The sequence below is a fragment of the Typopeltis vanoorti genome, chromosome 16 (assembly GCF_054136105.1).
Source record: "Typopeltis vanoorti isolate ZY-2024b chromosome 16, IOZ_Tvanoo_1.0, whole genome shotgun sequence".
In the NCBI taxonomy this organism is placed as follows: Eukaryota; Metazoa; Arthropoda; class Arachnida; order Uropygi; family Thelyphonidae; genus Typopeltis; species Typopeltis vanoorti.
The window spans coordinates 49,154,769-49,177,765 of NC_143564.1; the positions used below are offsets into that span (position 1 = coordinate 49,154,769).

Here is a 22,997-nt window from a genome sequence, read left to right on the forward strand (position 1 = left end):
ATTAAAAACCTAACAAAGAAACATGATATAAACATAGTGATGGGTGACTTCAATGCAAAAGTGGAAAGAGGGGGGTGATGGAGAAATTGTTGGCGAACATGGCTTAGGCACCAGAAACGACAGAGGAGATCACCTAGTCCAGTTCTCTCAGGAAGAAGATCTAACAATAGCAAATACCTGGTTTAAACTTCCACCTAGAGGACTGTACACTTGGAAATCGCCTCAAGATAACCAACATAACATTGTCAGAAATCAAATTGATTATATAGTGATAAATAAAAGATTCCACAGTAGTATAAAGAGTGCAAAGACTTATCCTGGAGCAGATATATCATCAGACCACAATCTCATAATTGCAGAAGTTCGTCTTAGATTAAAATCAGCTAAAAAATCACAAAAGAAATTGATGTAGAAAAACTGAAAGACCCTAACATAAATAAAAGTGCCAAGACACAGCTTAACCTGCAATTACAACAGATTAACATAGAAGAAAATAAAAGTGTGGAATCTCTTTGGAATAGCTTAAAGAATGCCATCGTAACAACAAGTATTGAAGAAGTAGGTTATGTGAATAATATAAAACAACAAGAATGGATGACAGATGAGATTCTTTCTCTTATTGATACAAGAATGTACAAAAACAAAGACCTTGCCAGGTATACAGAAACACATAACATGATCAAGAAAAAAATAAAAGAAGCCAAGGAAAATTGGATGAAAAATTTATGTACTGAAATTGAACTGCTTCAGAAGAAACACGATAATTTCAATCTGTATAAGAAAATCAACGAAATTTCTGGAAAACTGAGGAAAAAGCAAATAGTGTCTCTGAGAGACGAAAATGGAAAAATAGTTCTAGAAGAAGAGAATAAAGCACAGATTTGGATAAAATATGTAACAGAACTTTTCAATGATATTAGACAGAAGCCTATAAATATAAAAGATAACATTCAAGGACCAGCAATCATGAAATGCGAAATAGAGAATGCTATACGAACAAGTAAAACAGGAAAAGCCAGTGGACCAGATGGTGTGCAAACAGAATTTTCAAAATTAATAGAACCAGATAACATCAAACTTCTTGAAAAACTATTTAATAAAATATATGAAAGTGATGAATTTCCATCAGATTGGCTCAAATCTACATTTATCACTGTCTCAAAGAAACCCAAAGCAAATTCCTGTGGTGACTTCCGACTTATTAGTCTAATGAGCCAAACATTAAAAAAATTTTTGAAAGTAATTCAGAATCGTATTTATAGAAAAAGTGAAGAAACTCTAAGTGAAACACAATTCGGCTTTCGGAATGGTTTTGGTACTAGAGAGGCCCTTTTCTGTACCCAAATATTGATACAAAAATGCATAGTAAAACAGAAATCTGTCTTTATGTGTTTCATAGATTTTGAAAAAGCATTCGACAAAGTCAGACACACTAACTTAATAGAAGTCCTTCAACAAATAAGGCTAGACGAACAAGACATAAGACTAATAACAAATCTGTATTGGAATCAGTCAGCTACCGTTCAATTAGACAACATTACCACCAGTGATATTAACATCAAAAGAGGAGCGAGACAAGGATGTGTGCTCTCACCACTCCTGTTCAACGTATATGCAGAGGTAATCTTTAAAAAAGCATTGGAAGAATGTTCAGAGGGAATCACAATAAATGGAAAGATTGTTAACAACCTTCGATATGCAGAGGACACCGTGCTAATTGCAGATAATATTATGGATCTCCAAAAACTCATTGACAGAGTATACATAGAAAGCCAAAGAATGGGAATAAATATAAACATCAACAAGACAAAATACATGATCATCAGCAAACATCCAGCTTCATCAATGAAACTGACACTCAGTGGGAAAAATATTGATCAAGTGTCAAGATATAAATATCTTGGTTGCTGGCTTAATGAACGGTGGGATCCAGAAATTGATATAAAGACAAGGATTGAAGTTGCACGGCAGTCCTTCATGAAAATGAGAACACTATTCTGCAATAAAGACCTAAACATGGAAGTCAGATGCCGAATGCTGAAATGCTACGTGTGGTCTATTCTGCTCTATGGAGTTGAAACATGGACATTGAAGGCGACAACCATCAAGAAAATCGAAGCCTTTGAGATGTGGCTATACAGAAGAATGCTAAAGATATCATGGACAGAAAAAATTACCAATGAAGATGTCTTAAAATCCATTGGCAAAGCTAAACATCTTGTACAAATAATCAAGAAACGAAAAACATCATATCTTGGACAGATCATGAGAAACAGCAAATACCAACTTCTACAAACTATTTTGATAGGAAGAATTGGTGGCAAAGGAACTAGAGGAAGAAAAAGAATATCATGGTTTGACAACATCAAGACGTGGACAGGAAAGAGCAGTGCACAACTGCTCAGATTAGCACAAGAACGCAGTTTGTTTGCCAAGATGGTCGCTGACCTTCGATACAAGATAGCACAATAAGAAGAAGAAATATTTCTGAAAGGAACTTTTTACTGTATCAGTTCATTTACATCCTGGTCTACCTCTAGATCTTTTAACTGCCAACCTGGAAAAGAACACTTGTTTGGCTAATCTTTCCTCTCCCATTAGGTTTTTAAGTGGCTGACCTGAGATTAGCGAATAGCTCTGCTAACACCTTCCTAAATGCTAACAATGGCAAGTTTATTCTTAATATCCTCATTTTTAATGTGATACTGCCATTGATGTCATTTATTGATTCCACTAATCTTTTTCAGTTAATTAACTAAATTAATCTTCTGAATGACACATTCTAAGTCAAAATGTGTCATTCAATCATCTGAATGACACATTCTGATTTAGATATTCATGTTCATATCCAAACTAACAGGTCGTAGAGCTTAAACCTTTAAGTTTTATTGGCTCCCTTTTTTTTGAATTCTGCTGACCAAGCTCGAAGAAAAGCAGAGATATATAACAAATTATTCTTGTTCCACTCAGGATCCCTGAGAAACCTCTCCACACACCCAATATTCTAGATCTTTTCTTAACCATTTCACATTTCATGTACACTGGTGACATGACGTTTCCTCATGACAGTTCAGATTATAACTTCATAATCAATGGTAACAATTGCAATTCGTCCATGATCGATTACTGTATTAATAATTTGTTTTATATGGTACTCTTTTAGGAAAGATAAAATCCCCTAGTATTACACATTATTATATAGTATTACATCCCCTAGGGGCTGTTTTTACATTATGAGAAAATATTAAGGATAGTGAGGGAGCTTGCTCCACCTTTGCTTCGAGTTGCCTTGGTGTTGTACTACGAAGTGGTCATTTACACTTGGATTCGCCGATAGTTTTTCGGTATATATATACAGGGTGTTCGGGATAAATTTGACATATTTATAATTAATTATATTTTTCCGTAAGTTACATGTATTAACACACACTTCTCTTCATTTAAAAGTTTGGACCCTTCTTCATTCATATACAAGATGTCAGAAAGGATGGATAGCTGGAACCCACCTGAATCATGGAAGAGAATAACTTGTATCATGATGATTCGTGCCCGCCATCAAAATAAGAATATTACGACTGCTGCCCAATGCTCCCTGAATACAGTAAAAACAATCAGGCATGAACTAGAGACTTGCAATGGTGACTACGAGGATGTAGCAAGAAGAAAGATCCCTAGCAGACGATCTGATTGCGTTCGTACAGCAGAATTCCTCGCAAATCTGCAGGAACAGGTGTTGAAGAACCCTGGCATTGGAATTCGGGCTTTGTTCGTGGAGTTGCTAACTGTAGTCAAGCCCTGGATAACAAGGGTAGCCAATGGTAGGCCGTATATATGGCAGCAGGATTCGGCCCCTTGCCACACCTCTGGGAAAAGTCAAAAATGGTTGTCTGAAAATTTCTACGACTTCACCAGTCCAAATGTTTGGCCTCCAAACTACCCAGACCTTAACCCCATGGATTACTTTGTATGGGGCGCAGTTGAAAAAGACACCAATCGCACTTCCAGTAATACAAAAGCCCAGTTAATGGATAAAATTAAAACAGTTTTTGCGGCCCTTCCCAGGGAGACTGTAGCATCAGCTTGTTCGAGGTTCCGAAGCAGAATTGAAGCTGTGATCGATGCTAATGGTGGTTATTTTGAGTAAATCTTGTTGATAGTATTGTAATTAACTCTGCCTGTAATGTTTTTTTGTCAATTCATTAAATTTAATAGATACAAAGAAGATTTTCTTTTTCCTTACGAAACTGTCAAATTTATCCCGAACACCCTGTATATATATATATATATATATATATATATATATGAAACTCATAGATTCGTAGTTCTCGATCTTAGAGTTTTGCTTACTGGCAGTTGAACAACAAGGGATTTGAATCCCCTTAATTATTAAGCATATATTCTACAATAACAAGCAAAATGACTCTCTAGACCTCGGCAAACAAGCATTCTTAGATTAACATCTGGATCCACATCCATTACTTGCTGCTTAAGCAATTCTAAACTGCGAAATATTCCATCCAGTTCTTTGATTGTTATCTCCTTTGGAACCTCATCTTCACATTCCATTTGCTTGGTGTCTTCATATGTGCTTTGTTGTTCAATTTCAAGAAGATCATTGTCACTGAAATCTTTTGAATTTGAATCCAATAATTCTTTAACATTTTGAATGTTTTTTCCCATTTTGTTAGACTATATAATTTAGTTTAATCCTTTATCCAAGTGTAAGCAAACAAAGTTTGCGTCTGAAATATGTTCAGGACTGAGGTAACTTGTGGTAAAGATGGACCAAGCTCTCATCACTCCTTGTCTTAGTATCCCCCATGATGCAAAACACATCTCCTTGCGGACATGTATAATGCTATGCATTAAGGGAAAGGCCACTACCCAGACCGGTTTTGACCTTTATTGAGGTCTCATCAGTGGGAGCCAGACCCAGAAGTGGTGATACTAAGGCAGAAGCAATGGAGAAGTCATATTTACCTATATGAGTTGCCAAAAGATGTCTCACCTTATTATTAAATTACTCTGGATTTAGAGAAAGATGTTGAAAGTTTTTTATATTATATTATATTATACTAAGACAAGAAGTGACGAGAGCTTGATCCAGCTTTACCACGAGTTGCCCCAGTCCTGAAGATACTTCAGGCAAACTTTGTTTGCTTACACTTGGATAAAAGATTAACCTAAATTTATAATCTTTAACATCTTCTGCATCAACACCATCAAAACCATGGTCTTCACCACACTTCCTCCCACTAGTCATGAATGTTCTCAGTTGCATGTTTAATGTTAAAATTTTTCCAAAATTCTTGGAGCCTAATCGCATTTTCTCTAGTTGTTGTTTCTACTGCATTTGGGAATGCCTTTTTAAGAAAGTAGGCTATGAAAGTTGCAGTGACGCCCATGTCCTTGGTTTGTAGCAATGATGTCGTATTTGATATGGAATTTTGGTAAATTTAGAGGTGTGTTAATTAGAACTCTTGCCACGTATATAAAGGGATTGTTGCAATTAATTTCGTCGCATTAATGAAATCCTGCGTTAAGCAAAACTGTGTTATGCAAGGGATACAAGGGAAGGCCTTCCTGACTTTTACTTCTCCTTTCCATGGGATGATGACTGCTTCCATTCTTCAATCCAGATACTTATTGTGATCTGGTTATAGAAATTATCCATTTTGGAATGGAGGTTTTCATTCTTCACTGTGTTCAAAATTCGCATCCTATTTTCAAACTATTTTTTTCCAAAATAGTGTGATTGATTTTCAAGGACAGTCCAAGAAAGAAAACTACTTTTCAGGAGTGACTTGAGACAAAAACCCTGCCTTCATTCACAACCTATACTAATGCCCACAATACTTGCAAGACTATCATCAAAAAAAGTGAAATCTGACTTTGATGACTTTGATCATTCTTCTCATCAAATTCCAATGTATATGATGAAAGCAAATCACTATCCCCTACATCTCAAGCACTGCATTGCAAGCTTTCTGTAATCTTCTGCTCCGAAAGACAGAAGAAGAATCTTAAATAATCTGAATACTTAAAAAGCTTCTGCTTTGATAGAATTCTACTTGTTATGCTCAAGATGTATTGATTTTGCCAGTCAAGAGCCACAGATCTCTTGGCCTACATCACCCACCTCTGGACACATGGCATTGAAAAGTTCGTAGAGATGTAATGTTGCAATTGACATCTCCAAAGCATTTGAAGGGGGGGGGGGGGCATTGAGGGCTTCTTAACCAATTGCTATCTTATGGTCCACCTTTGCAATTTGATTGCCAGTTTTCTCTCAGGTGGTTCACTATATGTAATGGTAAAAGGTGTTCTCTCTTTAGATTTTCCTGTTTATTTTATTTATTTAATGTACGAGGAAAAATACAAGAAATTAATGAGAAAAGCTATATACAGAATGACAATTCATTTAACCATGTTGTTTAATTTTGACGGTATATATCAGAACACAGAATTATAAGTAAATATTTATTTATTGACTTATTGCTGATATTTTGCTGGTGTTATAACCAGCATCTTCAGAGCACAAAAACACAGTTTGCCACAGTACGCGAGACTACAACAACATGGTGTAACGAAGGGACTAGTTTAACAAATTAGTAGCAACAACACAAAGACTAAAGTCCTAATTAGGTGCCCTCTATCTAAAAAATAAATAAATTAAACTATAGCTACAACAAAGACTAAAGTCCTAAAAAAACAGAGAAAGCAGGTACTAGTCATGTCTTAAGACATGACTAGTACTTGGTTTCTCTCGCTGTTTTTTAGGACTTGTCTTTGTGTTGTTGCTACAGTTTTATTTTATTTTTTTATGTTTTTTTTTTTTTTTTTTAGATAGAAGGTGCCTAATTAGGATTTCAGTCTTTGTGTTGTTGCTACAATTTTGTTAAACTAGTCCCTTCGTTACACCATGTTGTTGTAGTCTTGCTTACTGTGACAAACTGCGTTTTTGTGCCCTGAAGATGCTGGTAATAACTCCAGCGAAATATCAGCAATAAGTCAATAAATAATTATTTACTTATAATTCCGTGTTCTGATATATACCGTCAAGATTAAACAATGTATGATGAACACAAGCTTTTCTACACATTTAATTCATTTAACCAATCGTTGGCACTAAGTGGAAGTAAGTACAAGTTACTGAGGCCTCCAGGGAAGGGGTGTGTGGGACAGTCATTAGTGATATGATGCTTAGCACCACACATATGAAGGGTGAAATTTTCTGCAGATATAAGTGGGCACTGTGGCCTTGTCCGGTCTTAAATCTGTTAGCTAACTCCAGAGGTCAAGGTAGATTGGATCCTGGTGGATTGATCATTGGATCTCTGATCAGATACTTGTTTGTAGTTCATTTCTAGAGTTTTCTCCACCAGTCCTGGGGAGCATCATCTGGTATTTCCACAAGCCAGTTGGGAGATCTAGACACCAGAAGAATTGTGGAGAGAAATCTTGATGTATAGGAAGGCTCATATATTATTTCTGATTTTATTTATTTATTGGATGGTAGCTTCTTCTCTGAAGCATGAAGTAGTAGTGATGTGGGAAAGAACAGGCAACAATGGGAGAGAAGTGGACCTTAAGCACCAGAGATGATTCATTATGTTGAACTGTGTACCTACAAAAGCTGTTAGGTGACCGAAGCTCCAAACTGGCAAGCAGTACTCTACCACAGGGAAGACAGAGCCAGGACTGTGGTTCTGAGAATTGAAGCATTACAACCTCATGGATGTTTATAAGTTTATGAAGTTGTTCCTGGCAGATATCTTTAACTTAGTTTATTTATTTTTCAAATTGTCAGTATGGAAGGCCGCAATGATGTGTGACACCAAGGTAGCAAGGGCTATTTTCATGGATGAGTCCTGTTGGGATTGGGAGATAGCCCACAACTTTCACAGTAGTTTAGCAGTGAGGTGCAAAATCTTTGTTTGGCATTTCCTCAAGGCCCCTTGGGAGGTATTGTCATTTATAGCAATTGCTATATCATCAGTGTAGATAAACTTTCGACTGGCTGTTGGAGGGATGTCACTTGTGAATGTAAGATAAATAGAGCAGTGGCAAGGACAGATTCTTGCAGCAATACATCCTGTAGTACAGTGTTTTTCAAACTTCAGATATCCGCATACCCTTTCTTAAATTTTCATTATTCCGAAGTACCATTAATTAATTAAAAATTAATTAAAATTAATATCTATTTTATTTGAATTTATATGTTCATGTAAACAAAAAATATGAATTATTTTTAAAATTTGGTTCTCTACAGATGTCAGACAACACACTCTTATCAATTTCATTTGATCCAGATGCAATATCAACGTTTTCTTGTTGCTTACAGCTACTTGTATTTGCTATATTGCTCTCTTTTGGATGTTTTATAAATTCAATCTTTAACCAATGATCCATACATAAGAATTTGAAAGCTAAAAAAATACTGTATTTTTGCAAATCTTTTTCCCCAAAATTCAAGCTAAAAAATCGTGTTGCGAGATACGTGCGGGAATGTTCGGCAACTAAAGTTTTCAGAAAAAAACTGAAAATGGTGTGACTTACCAAAAAGATCCTACACGCTATCACTACTTTTGGCATCAAGAACAGTTTTATTGTGTGCATCGTCAAAGTCATCTACCCAAATAGCATCATCTTCTTTCCCATTATTTCAAGCAAAAATTACCAGTAATTTACAAGACTTGAGATACGTAGAGCAGCGAAGAACTGCATATGATTGGTGCGGTATTAACAAAAGATCACGTAAACCAAAGACAAATTAGCATATCAACAGTTGAGTTGAAATGCTAATTCCCTTCAACTGAATTCCATATCTGAAAAACATTCACTATATATTTCTTAGTTTTAACACGTTAATGGGGTGGTGTCAAGGAAAACCATATGTTCCTCCGGCAACACATGGTTTTGCTTGGTCTATACAGCAGTTTCTGTTGGAGAGGGGATGTGATTCATTAGTTAGTGCCGTTATATCCCGGTTGTCTCTAATTGCACTGTTTGTTGAGAAATATAATGACTCCTTTAATTATGCATAGCAGAAAATTGCCACGTACCCCTTAATGACTTTCGCGTACCCTGGGGGTATGCGTACCACACTTTGAGAAACACTGCTGTAGTATATACATGTTATATTTTTTTGTGAATTCAAATGGACCTTTAGTTTTTTATTGGAAAGCATTTGTTCTAGGAGTTTTTTGGCAGCCGATTATTTTGGCTATTTTATACAGTAAGCCCTTTTTCTATATGATGTCATAAGCTAATTTTAGGTCTATGAAGGGTACCTGTTTCTGAACACTTCCGGTATCCACCTTCTGTGTGGATTGTGATTTTCTTGTTAATGTAGATGTTTCTCAGGACTCTGTTATTTCAACAACCCTTTTCCATATCAATTTGCATCATCATAGAAAAAGTAACCTGTTGACAAATTTGGCAATCTTCTGTAATAATTTGTTCAATTCTGTAACATACCTATATGTAGCCTTGTCATGTAGGCAAACTATAGAAGCATGTAGGCTTTGCCAATTCATGAATATATAAATAAGAATTTATAAGGCAGTAAACTTGAATAAGGTGGTAATAAAGTTCCATTTATACTATGTGTGTGTATATCAGAGGCAAATATTCTCTGGGTGTGCAGTGCACATCCACAGAATAGCAATATCACTGATATTATATTTTTGCATTTTTTCCATTTAAAGACCCCTGATTGTTTCCTGGCTTTGCATTATTCCTAAAAATTAAATACAACATACTAATGCTTCATGAAGAGGACACTTTTCAATGGTTAAACATTGCATCACATTCACATACATACACCTTTGAACAGACGTATACGAGGGTGGTCTGAAAAGTTATCGGCCTAACAATGACAAAACGAATTTATAATTTCAAAATTATTATTATCCTGTCCCTGTAGTGGTTCTCAGTAAGATCTGCAAAATACTTCTCTACAGCTGCATTCACCTCTTGATTCGAAGAAAAACATTGACCAGTGAGGAAGAGTTATAGTTTAAGGAAGAGATAGAAGTCAGAGAAAGCCAAATCTGGGGAATAGGATGGATGTTGCAATAATTTATAGTATAGATCCATTAATTTCCCCATTGCCAAAACACTTTTGTGGGAAGGTACATTGTCCCGATGAAAGATGATTTATTTCTTCTGCAAACCAGGTCTTTTCTCATGAATTTTTTTGTCTAGTCTGGCTAAAAGATCGGAATAATATTCCCCAGTTATTGTTTTACCCTTTTCAAGATAATTAATAAACAAAATGCCTTTAGCATCCCAAAACATCGATACCATGACCTTTCCTTCTGATGGAACCGACTTTGTCTTATTCGGCTGGTCAACCGGCTTCTATCCACTGTTTTGACTGCTGTTTGGATTCTGGTGTGTAATCCAAGTCTCATCTGTAGTAATAAATTGATCCACAGAATCAGTTTTAATTTGTTAAAATGCTCAAAGCACTGTTCAGAGATTTTCATGCAAGTGCGTTTTTGATCTGCTGAAAGCAAGTGCAGCACCCATCTTGCATAAAACTTTTTCATGTGCAATTCTTCATGCAAAATATATCCTACATGTTCTTTTGAAATGCCTATAGTCTCAGCAATTTCATGCACTTTGACTCGTTGGTCATCCAATATCATATCGTGCACTTGATCAATTATTTCTGGTGTTGTTACACTTTTTGGATGTCCTTCACGTGGATCATCTTCAAGGCTGGTACGGCCACATTTAAACTGGGCAGCCCATTTCTTAATTGTTGAGAATGAAGGAGAAGAGTGCCCGTAAACATTTATGAATTTCGAATGAATTTCTTTTGATGTTAAACCTTCTTTTAAAAAGAATTTTATAACACACAATACTCAATTTTATCCATTTCAAGGGTTATAGACAACACTTTTGCTTCACACAGCTGTATTAAACAAACTACTTGAGAATGACTTGCAATTTCACATGGATGCTTATGACAGATGTATACCAATTAGGGAAAAAAAAAAAAAAAAACCTTACCAATAGTGTTGCCATCTATGGGTAAGGCCAAAAACTTTTCAGACCACCCTCGTAGATGTGCAGTGGGTCAAATTGTTAGCGTTCCAGTGGTTTTAAACTTCCCAGAAGGTGAGATACCATGAGCACTGAAACAATAGCACCTAGTGGCTGTGATAAGTTATTGTCTGATGCACGCAATAATGCAAAGTGATATTCAAATTGTCACTAATTACACTAATTGTCCTAGTACACAGATGTTGATGGAAATTTTTTCACTTGGTATGCTACCAATTATATCATCATCAAATTCCTGCCATGTACCCTCAAGGGGTGTACAGGATATGAAAGTACTACATGAAAAATTTACATCATTACTAACTTCAGGGATTTGGGAGTGTTGGTGGATAGGTAGTTGAAGTTTAGGGGGACACATCGCAAAAGTGGCAAAATCAGCTCATCAAATCACTTTGTTGCTGAAAAGCACTTTAACGAGCAGAGACAAACAGGTTATTGTTCCTCTGTATCGAGCCTTGATAAGACCCCATCTAGACTACTGTGCCCAGAAATGGGTGCCAGGGTTTCTTCTTGATGGGGAGGAGGTGGAGAGGATCCAGAGACAAGTGACCAAGATGATAGCAGGACTGTGGAATGAACCTTATGAGAATAGGTTGAAGATTTGTGGGCTGCAGAGATTGGTTGATAGGTGGGAAAGGGGTGATATGATTGAGACATTCAGATTACTGAAGGGTTTCTATGAGATTAATTCAGAAGATATTTTTGAGACTAGGACTGGTGGTGGGAGGACTAGGGGCATACATGGAAGCTGGACAAGAGTGTGGTTAGCAAGGGTGTTAGAGGTAGGTTGTTTACTTGGAGAGTGGTGAATGAGTGGAATAAGCTGCCAGAGTTTGTTGTGGGTGCCATTATTGTAAATGAGTTCAAGGCGATGTATGATAGATACTGTGTGAATGTCGAATAGTGTTCTTGACATGATGTTAGGGCCTCCCTCGATGAGTGTAAGGACTCCTTGGACTTGCCCGTAATAATAATACTTCGCTTGTCATTCTCTCTTATCACACTACTCATCCTCCGATGTTCATTTCCCGTCCCTGAAGCAACTAAGTCTGTTATCGATATATCCAATTCATTAATTTCCTCCCACTGTCTGCATTTTGCACATGTACTTGTTCATTGGAGCAAATCTTCATAGCCCTGTTCTATGTTAATGACATCTAGTTTTTGTGTTGGGTGGTGGTAAGAGTTTGAGTATATATTGGCCAGTAAGTGTAGGTTTCTGGTAAACAGTGAAGGGAAGACTGCCAGAAGGAAGAGGTGTGACAAGTGTATTTAGAAAAGGAAGTGTTCTGCTTTTCAATCCCAATTGTGAATTCTACGCGTTTGTTTGTTTAGGTGGCTGAATAAAGTGTCTGTCTGGCGGGCATGGGACCATATAGCAAAAACATCGGCAACATATCTAAGTCAGACTTTGGATTTTAAAGGAGAGGAATCTAGAGCATGTTGCTGAAAATATTCCATATAAAAGTTAGCAATTGGGGGGGGGGGTGAGCCCATGGCTGTGCCTTCTTTTTGTAGGTAGAAAGTGTTTTGCCACACAAAATAGCCAGAATGTAGTACATGTGCAAAGAGTGCTGTGATACTGGGAGGGAATTTGTCCTGTAATAGAAGGATTGTGTCATTGATTGGGACATTTGTGAAGAGGGCAGAGATGTCAAAACTGACTTTTTCCAGTGTGATGTCTTTGATTTTGTTTACCAAGTCTTGTGTGTTTTTAATATAGCAGGGGAAACGACTACCAGCTCCTTGAGTGTTGATACTAGTTTCTTGGCTAGTGATAGTTTGGGCTGCGTATACCTTCAATTATCGGCTGGAGTGGTATGTTCTGTTTGTGAATCTTTAGTAAATCATAAATTCTCGAGCAACAAGCATAGTGTGGAAGTAATTGTTAGCTGTGTCTTCGAGCCAAGAAGTGACTGGTTTAAGTAGCTTTTCTGTTTTCTTTTTTATTCAGTTGGTTGGGTTAGTTAACAAGCTGATAGGTGCTGCTATCTAAGACTATTTGATGAATTTTTTCTAAATATGCTGTTTGGTTTAAAATAACTGTGGCAGTTAGGTTGCTAGTTATTGTTTTCGTATAAGTTAAATTTAAAATGTTTGAGGTTTCCGAACCTATTTTATTAGCTATGGTGGTTTGGAGAAATCTTAAGCTTCTTTCAGTATGGTAAATAAAATCTAGTTTGTTAATCTACAGCCAAGTTTAAGCCTTTACTGAGTAGCAATTGTTCAAGGCTTGGTTAAATAGGTTGATTACGAGACTGTTTGCTGAAGGCTGTTGGTGGCTGCTGTTATCCCTTACTTCTGGTTGATTGTTGTTATCACTGGCTTGTGATTGGCTGTTTTTGCTCACTGCAGAGAAATTCAAATTTGTCTGTTGGCTTTCTGAATATTGTCAATCTTTAAGTCTGAGAAATTTGGATACGAATTTTACTTTCTTTGTTGCTATGCATATGATTAACAGACTTTTCCATAATCCTCTGAACGATATCCCAAATATCCTTCAGAGGATTATGAAGGATATTTGGGATATTTTAATTCAAACTTTTTAGATTTTAAATTCCGGATCTGATTTTGACCAAAAGCCAAGTTTTTTTTTTAGTGCTTTGAATCTTTTCTCTGAGCAACGCTTTCTCCATATGGAGGTATATTTGTAGTGTCTTTGCCGAGGTGAATTTTTTTTTGGTTTGATGCAGTTTGGAATAATATTGCTGTCTCTACAACATTTTAAAAATCCCAGTTGATTAATCAAAACAGAAACATGCTTCTTTAGCTTACTGTAGTGATTGCATCTCTTGTGTATCAAATCTCCATGAATTATGAGAATCATTTCCTTTAGTGTTACATGGTGATCAGTGTTCATTTCGAACAAATTATGGAGACTATAACCATGTTAGAAATAACTATTTTAATTTCCCGACGTTTCGACCTTCATATGAAGATCATCATCTTGAGTATACGCATATATACAGAGACATGTATACTTCTGATTACGACCTTAATATGAAGGTCTAAACATCGGGAAATTAAAATAGTTATTTCTAACATGGTTATAGTCTCCATAATTTGTTTGAAATGAATGCTGATCACTGTGTAGCAATAAAAGAAAGTTATTTCTTTTATTGCTACACAGTTGTTCATTGAGCTAGATCAAGGGAACAAATAACTCTATATCTATGTGTTAGTTTTTAGGATCCCATATTTTTATATTTAGGTGATTGCTTGTAAGTATTTTCAGTATGTATTGACTTTCTTCAAATAGAAAAAACTAATGAGCTATTTGTAAATCCTCTAGAAAGAGCATACTGGTTAATTATTTTTCTGTTGTAAAGTATACAACAAAAAAAGAATATTGTGAAGTGTTTTGAGTGCATTGGCTTTAAGTTGAAATGCACTGAAAAATGTTTCTGATATGTCTGCACCATTGCATCACATAGCAAATATCTGTGTAATAGCACAGCCAGACAACATTAACATTTTTGAGAGCTTGGTTCTCTTAAGTCTTCTGTGTAGTTGCATTTTAATTTTTTTTTATGCTAAAATATCCATAATGATGTGTTAACTGGTTCATTGATGATAATATAAAGGATTCTTGCTGTTTATAATATTGTCAACAGGTGTTTGTAGAGATTCTGAAACATTGATAATATGTAGTTCACAAATAAAAAATGCACAAGTTTTGATTGCAGTTTGTTATAATAGAGATTAGCATTCTCCCACAGACAGGATGATCTGATTTAATTGCAGTTGTTATATACTTATTGTTTCAGGCTGCTTGTTTTTTCCCACTTACAACAAAGAATATTTCCTTTCGACTAAAATGCATGCATTTTAATCGAAAGGAATCTATAGGGCTTGCAGATATAGATTCTTATAGATAATATCGTATGATATCACCAGTAGCATTTTCTCACAATTTTTATTGTGGTTTAGAAACATTTATATATCTGTTTCTTTTCTTATAGAAAAGAAATTACACTTTCTTTTCTTATAGAAAAGAAAGTGTAATTTTTTATTACTCTCTCTCTCTCTCTCTCTATATATATATATATTTATTATTTATTTATTTATTTTTTTTTAGGCCAGTGAATCTTGTGCTGCTTCACATTCTTACTCATACTTCTTACAAAGTTCGAAAGCATGCTGAATCAGTAATGCATAAGTTGCTTTCTGTGCTGGGAGGTACAAGTATTGCATGTTCACTGTTAAAAACATTTCCTGCATTTGTGGACAATATTAAGGTAAATTGACCAAACATTTATATAATATATATTCACATTCACAATGCATATAGTATCCCACTCGCCTACAATTCTATGTAAATCACCCCTTCTCCTGATTTCTATAATCTTATGCAACTTCAAAAGATGATTTGTTCTTCACCTGTCTTCTGCCATTGTTCTGATTACCATATTAATGTACTAAAATTTCCTCGATAAGTTGAATGTTTCCCTGCAGTTTACATTTTCTCAACTTCTCATATTAGTGAATGGCAGATATCATGCGCAAATAGTAGACTATGAAGTGTGATGAATTCCAAGAATGCACACTTTAGAACTATATTTGTTTACCTATAGACTAGCAGCTACTACACCTTCAAAATAATTCCCTTCTACAGTAGTGTGCTTAGGTGATGCTGCCATTGTTCAGAACATTTCTGGAACTCATCTTCTGAAATGTTTTTTAATATTCTCACCACATGATGTTGGAGGTCAGAAAATTACATCCTTTGAGGGCATTCTCTTCAGTTTTGGAGAACGGCCAACTGTCACATGAGGCTAAAATTGGAGGATGGTCCAATGTTGCAATTTTTTACTCAAACTCACAGATAGCTATTGCGTTATATACATAGGAATTGTTATGATGCATGATCCATTTGTTTGGCACGCTTCTGTTTTTTTGAACAGTTTCACATTGGTTCACTGTGTGTGTTTAATGAATTCAAAGTGAACTTATGCCCTTATAATATATATATATATACACACACACCAGGGGGACTCTGCGTCCCCCTGGTGTGTGGAAAGTTGGAAAGCATCATAAACAAGCTTGGAGTACGGAAGAGGGCACTATAGAAGAGTTTAAAAACGAACTCAAGGGGCTGGAGGCTCTCTCTCTTAGTTCCCTCTACATTTTGGTTTTCGTTCCTGTGGTGTTCCCATATGGGTTACTGGCTCATAGTTCTGAAGCGGGTCAGCATGGCTGATATCTGATAAGACGGCATGGCAGCAGCAAGTTTATGTGTCATAATTCCGAAGCGGGTCAGCATGGCTGATATCTGATAAGATGGCAGGGCAGCAGCGAGCTTATTGCTCGTAGTTCCGAGGCAGGTCAGCATGGCTGATATCTGATAAGATGGCATGGCGGCAATGTGTTTCTAGTTGATGAGTGGCGCATATCGAAGAAGTTGAGCACGAGATGACGACATTGTTTCAAGTTTCGGCCATCAGTCTGGTTCTAACCGATGAGAAGGCAGCAAAGGATTCCCTTTGAAGATAATTTGTGTTAAAAGCAGCATCGCGAAAAGTTCGTAAGCCCAGAAGAAACAGAAATTGGGACGAGCATGTGACTCCACGTGGTGGCAGATCACTGTAAAAGGGGACAATCCATAACAAAGAACAGACGAAAGGATCGAGAAATCGTCTAACAAGGTGGTAACATACAAAAATCTTCATTTTTGTATAATCTATTAGTGATGAGTGTAAAAAAATGGACAGAGATTAGAAAAGAAGATAGTGAGAATTTAGAGACAGTTTCATGTGTTAAGTTGATTGAATTGGACTGGTAGTCTACGTTCTTAGATTGTCTAAACCCTAGTTAATGTGTATGGGTCATTAGTAGCACTAATTTAATTTGATATTGGGAACCTTGTTTGTGATTTAGATGAATCATGAGAGTGTATAAATAAATTGCCTGTTTGATTACCACTGCCTTGCTTTACCTGTTTTTTTGTATTGATCTTGATTAGCTTTGAATATACATGTTAGTCATATTGATCTAGTAGTCTGAAAGCATGAGAGCATGCAACACTTAGTTGAATGTGAATTGATCTTTGTTAGCAAGTTTTATTTAGAATTTGAACTAGTGTTTTATGATGAATGTGTACTTTACCCTAGAGATGTAAGATTAGAGTATTTTGATAATTAGAATGGTCCTTATTGTTTAGCTAGTAAATTAGAATTTTGATATGACATATCTTTGATGTGTGGAAGCTTAATGTATGTAATCTTGATAATTAATAAACATGTTTTTCCTATGTAAGTCTGAGTCTGTCAGTATGAGATTGAAAGTACCACTCGCTAAAGTTCGAACCTCTGAATAAGGGGAAATTAAAGAAAGTTTAGAAAGTTTAGGCCATGACTGCAATGTTGAAGTTTCTATAGGCACTTAATACTTTAATAAGATTAGGTAATACTTAAACTCTGGGAAGGTTTCTTTGTACAAGAACTCTTCTGTACTAGAACTCTGGCTGGCGCAGCTAAAATAAATAAATTTTGTCAGTGTTCTGAATAGAGAAGCAGCCCCAGAGAGATAGGTTAGAGATTTCAGGCTTAGTTGGTACGACAAGGATTTAAGATAGAAAATTAACAAAAAAGTGATGCCACTCAAAGACAAAGAAGAAGAAGGAGATATAACACCATGTATAGACATGGTATCTCTCAACTCTGGGTATGTGATTTTTGTCCAATTTTGCATAAAACTTGGTGTATACAGCCTATCATCTACTAACTTAATTGTTTTGTTATGGCTCAAGACAACAGTACAAGACCATTCTGAGGAATTTGTCACATTTCATATTACTGGACAGTAGATTGCATAGTTTGAATCCCTTGTGAATAGAGATTTCATGAAATTTAATGCAGTTATCCTGCCATTCTGCTGCTGCTGCATCCCATGAGGTAGTTTATATCTGTAGGTGTGTGTGTGTGTGTGTGTGTATGCTGGGTGACAAACTCAAACTTTCCTGATAGAAAAATCTTGCCACCTCCCTATGGGACAAGCTAACTCACCTTCAGTTGAAAAGCCATGATGAAGTTCTCCATTTCCTATTTGGGATTTGAACGCATGCCTTTTCCAACCAGAGGGTTTCGTCTATACTGACTTACCATATAATATAGTAATATATTCCAGAGTTTTGATAATTCCTTAGTTATTCATTGCAGGATGCTTGGGAATTTTTTGTCAGACCCAGACAAACCAGATTTGGGCACAGTATTACAGTTTCATGTATATACACCTTTTAGTAATTAAAATACCAACCAAATATAGGATTTCTTTCAGTTGTTGGTTTGTAATATATCCTGACCCCCCCCCCCCCCCCACTTCATCAACCATGAGATTTTTGTTTTGATTGAAGTTCATGCCATAATTTGCATGAACCACAATTTGCATGCAAATAGGAGGTACCGTATTTTTCTGTGTATAAGACAAATCCTACTTTTTCAAACCCAAAATTAAGAAATCAATATTTTAAACATAAAGCAAAACACATTTGATATTTTTTTAAATATTCCAAGTATATTTAGTAACTAGGTAATACTTTTAAGATACATACTAAGATGCATTTTCTGGGCTAACTTGGTTTGTGTTCTCATGGCCAACCCTTCTCTCCTCATGAAGTTGAAGCACCATTTTGCCCTTTCTGTGAAATCAACAGTTTTCATTTCTCTTACAAACCTTTTTGCCTCATATTAAATAAGCTTGGTTGACACACTTATCCCATTCTGGTGCTGCTCCATAACCCAAATCTTAAGCTTCTGCTCCAAGTTTGGCCATTTTGCTGGTTTTTCCTTTTTGGCATCTGAGAGGAGACCTCCACATAGCCTTTAAAGGAATGCGGAGAACTGATCAGAGCTTCGGACCTAATGTCCACTCCTCACCTTCTCGTGGCGCACCCTGTTGGGTATCTACCTGGATACTGAATGAACGAGGATGGGCTGGCAATTTGGGATTTAGCTGACCAAATTGTATTCTTATTGGCTTAAACCAATATAGAAAATGATTGTACAACATGACAAAATTTCATGCCGGCTGGGGTGTCGCCCGGTTAAACAAGGCCCCCCCATTGTTTTCACCATGGAACCAGGGTGAACAGCAAAAAGTCACCTACTGGAACAAATCTGAAAGCACACCCCAACTCAACATCACCAGAGTTAAAGATCGGTACTATCAATGTAAGAAGCCTGAATGGCAAAGAAATGGAGCTAGCTGAAGAATGAGATAAGTACCAAATCGACATAATAGGGGTGACTGAAACAAAAAAAGACAAAAACTGGTGAGATCTTTCTGAGCAATAAATACAAAATGTTATATTCAGGAATTACAATCAAGGAAAAGGAGGAGTAGCCATGGTAATCAACACAAAATATGAGGCTAATCTCCTTGAATGACAGGCAATCTCAAGTAGAGTGATGTGGGCAAATATCAGAATGGGAAATTGGACAGTGGGACTTATTTGTGCCTATGGTCCCACAGATGGTTCTACTAAGGTAGAAGAGGAGGAATTTTTTGATGCTTTAGAAAAAGCAACTGACACAATAAAAGAGGAAAAGTTGGTCCTTGTTGGGGATCTAAATAGCACAGTAGGAAATGATTGTCATACATACAAAAATATTGTGGAAAAATTTGGAGAAAAGAGCAAAGCTAATAATAATGGCAAATGCCTGTTGGATTTCTGCTCAGGGCATGGACTGGTTATTACTAACACCATGTTCCAACATAAAAATGTGCACAAATTCATGGAGAGAAGAAGAAGCAAGGAATAAGAAAAGTCTCATTGACTATGCTATTGTTGATAGCGATGTTTTCTCCCTGGTGCAGACATCAGAGTGTACAGAGGATTTAAAATTGGAAGCGATCACTATTTAGTCTTGAGCAGGATAAAATTGAATTTCATATTGTAAAGAATAACATGTAAGAAAGTTTTAAAGCGAATAAAAGTTGAGCAGCTCTCAGATGTGAACTGTAGACTAAAATACACAAAGATTATTGAAGAAAAAATGAAAGAGTTTGAGAACAAGAACCAAACCTTGGAGATTCAGTGGCAAGTCTTGAAGAAAATCCTGATTGATTCTGCCAGAGAGGCATGTGGTGAGATTGTCTGCAAGGATAGAAAAATCAGAACTCCATGGTGGACACAGGAAGTTAAAGAGGCAGTGAAGGAAAAGAAGAAAGCATATCAAATGTTCCTGGCAAATAAGTCAGCTTGTGCTCTTAGAGAATACAGAGACAAATGCAAGAATGCAAACTGTGTAAAACTAGCTAAACAAAAGTCATGGGAGGACTTTGGCAAGAATATAGAAAATAAATATCAAGAAGGTGGCAAAATATTGTGGAGGTTGTTGAACAAGCTTAGGAATGGAGGAAAGAATGCTGTAAAAGGAGTTAGAGATGATAAAGGTGACATGACAACAGGAGAAAAAGATATCCTTGAAGTATGGAGTAAATACTTTGAAAAATTGCTAAATGAAACATGCAGTGATGATAGCACAGTGGTAAAAAACACTGACCAGGCATGCAGTCAGGAATATATATCCATACTTGAAGTAGAAAAAGCTATCAAAGGCTTGAAATGTGGAAAGGCAGTAGGAGTGGATGATATTCGACCAGAAATACTGAAGTATGGTGGTATAAAAAGTGTTACAGTGGCTGCACTGCATAGTTCAGAAAGCCTGGACAAATGGATGTTGATTGGACTAGAGCTCTAATAGTACCCATATATAAAAAGGGAAATAAAGCTGAATGTGAGAATATCAGAGGTATTTCCCTACTGAGTGTTCCTGGCAAGATCTATGCAAGTATACTTGAGAAATGGTTGAGAAGAAGGTGAGAGAAAAGAACTGCTAATAGCGTTTTTTTTTTTTTTTTTTTTTTTTTTTTTTTTTTTTTTTTTTTTTTTTTTTTTTAAATCCCATTGCGTTTCCATCATTATTACTGGAGATATAAATATTTCTGCTAATGAGATAATTTTAGATCAGGGAAGTTTTTTTTTATTCCTTATGCAACTTTAATGACAAATATTGTAGATTTACAGTACGTTAGTTGGGGGAATGAATATCTAAGTGATTGCATGGGGACTTATTGCTTTTACTGAGTGTTGTTACTGGAAGGCTAGCCTCCATAGCTTGGTCGATATAGACGAAGCGTTTTTGGCAGAAAGACCTGGGTTCTGTTTTCCTGTCAATGATGTGAGGAACCTTTATCTAGTCTCTTACGAAGAAAGGTGAGTTAGCCGGTCTCATATGGAGGTAGGGTTTTTTTTCACCCAGAAACTCGGATTTTTCGTCCCCCAGAACAGGCAATCTAGTCCCGTGAACACACACATCTACAGACATAGGACACTCAGTGAGTCATATGGCCAACCACCTTATCCTTTAATTATGGTTGAGAAGTCCAAGAATAGTTGGATGATCGTGGACACTTAAGTGCCTGTTAGGACCACTGATGGTGATGATGCTGATGATACTGGAAGGCTGGCTCTGAAACTTAAAGCTTTGTGTTTTTTTTAAAAAAACCCATTTAAATCTTTTAACTCATTAGTTAGGAGCAAAGATACAGGTGATAAGGTTGAGAAGGTTTGGTGATGTGATGAGGAGAGATGACGAGTATATGGGAAGAATGGTCATGCAGATGGATGTACACGGGAGGAGGAAGAAGGGGTGACCAAAGAAGAGATGGGGGGAGTTGGTGGAGGATGAAGAACTTGGATGTGGAGACAGCCCAAGACAGGGGGATGTGGAGGAAACTCATTATAAACAGCGAGTATTATCCCTACTTAAATGGGATTAGCCGCAGAAGAAGATTTAAGTCTTCAGAAATGTTTGCAGTTGAGCTTCGATTTTTCTTGATGACTGTTTATATCACTGGTGATATTCCACATTTTTCATGAAATGAAATACATTTAGTGATTGAAGCCATGTTCATTAAAAGATGCATCACTGTTCCTTTGTCATAATAATATGTAAGCAATGTCAGTATATATTTCTGAATTTCATTGATATGCTTTTTGCTAAGAAAAAATTCATGTAACCTATTTGTGAACCGCAGTTTAAGAGTATTAGTTTATGGTATGTTTATTTTTGATGATATTTATAATTTATTCTTTCAGCCAGGAAGCACTGAAAAAGATTCTGAGGAAAGCAGCAGACAAAAAATAAATCCACAAATTTTAACGAGCTGTTTATTTGTTCTTTGCTCGGGATCTAATCTAAGTGATAGTGATTGCGAGCAGTTAGCAATAGAAACGTTAATTCCTTCGCATCTGCCTTCAGTGAGTGAGTACCTTTCACATATTTTGCTAGTGTATCATGGATTTGTGTTGATGATTTTTACTGCAAACAGTCAACTGTATTTTATAAAATAAAAAAATGTATATTACAATAAAATTCTTCCACATGTCAGCTTGCAGGAGGGCAGCTAAGTGGTATGTTGAAGTAGATTGTAATTAAGAGTGTTCCAAAAAGAAACTTATTTTATTAAGAAATTGATATTAACTGATAATTTGTATTAATTTCATCCTAGTTTGGATTTAGATAATGAGTAAAATTTTTGATTATTGTATGATAACACTGATTGTTGGCATGACACCAGTGCATTGTAATAAAACTATGGCAGTCGAGAAATCTTTGTTAGGGTAGTTTAATATGAGAGATTTTGTTTGATGTTCTGTGCAGGAAATCTTTTCATTACTGAAGTGAAACATTTGTAGAAGAAAATCGAGACTGGAGAGCAGGTATATAGGAAGTGTTTTTGAACGTGAGTGCCAGTTGTGTGTGAGGTGAATAAAATGTGTAATAGCAGATTGGAGAATGTTGAAAAAATGTTGGTGAAAATGCATATCAGGAGAATGGAGTGAATCTCATGAAAAAAATAGCATGCTTATACAGAGTTTTCACAGAACAAAGTGCGAGCTTGAACTATTGTACACA

General features: G+C 36.2%; 1 protein-coding gene across 1 annotated transcript in view; it reads left to right on the forward strand.

Moving 5' to 3' along the window:
- l(3)80Fj (lethal (3) 80Fj) overlaps nt 1-22,997 on the forward strand; it is a 770,029-nt gene that overhangs the window by 213,062 nt on the left and 533,970 nt on the right. Inside the window, exons 17-18 of the mRNA XM_090405954.1 lie at nt 15,155-15,314; nt 22,178-22,343. Of these exons, the coding sequence (XP_090262080.1) occupies nt 15,155-15,314; nt 22,178-22,343 (326 nt within the window). The remainder of the gene's footprint in view (nt 1-15,154; nt 15,315-22,177; nt 22,344-22,997) is intronic.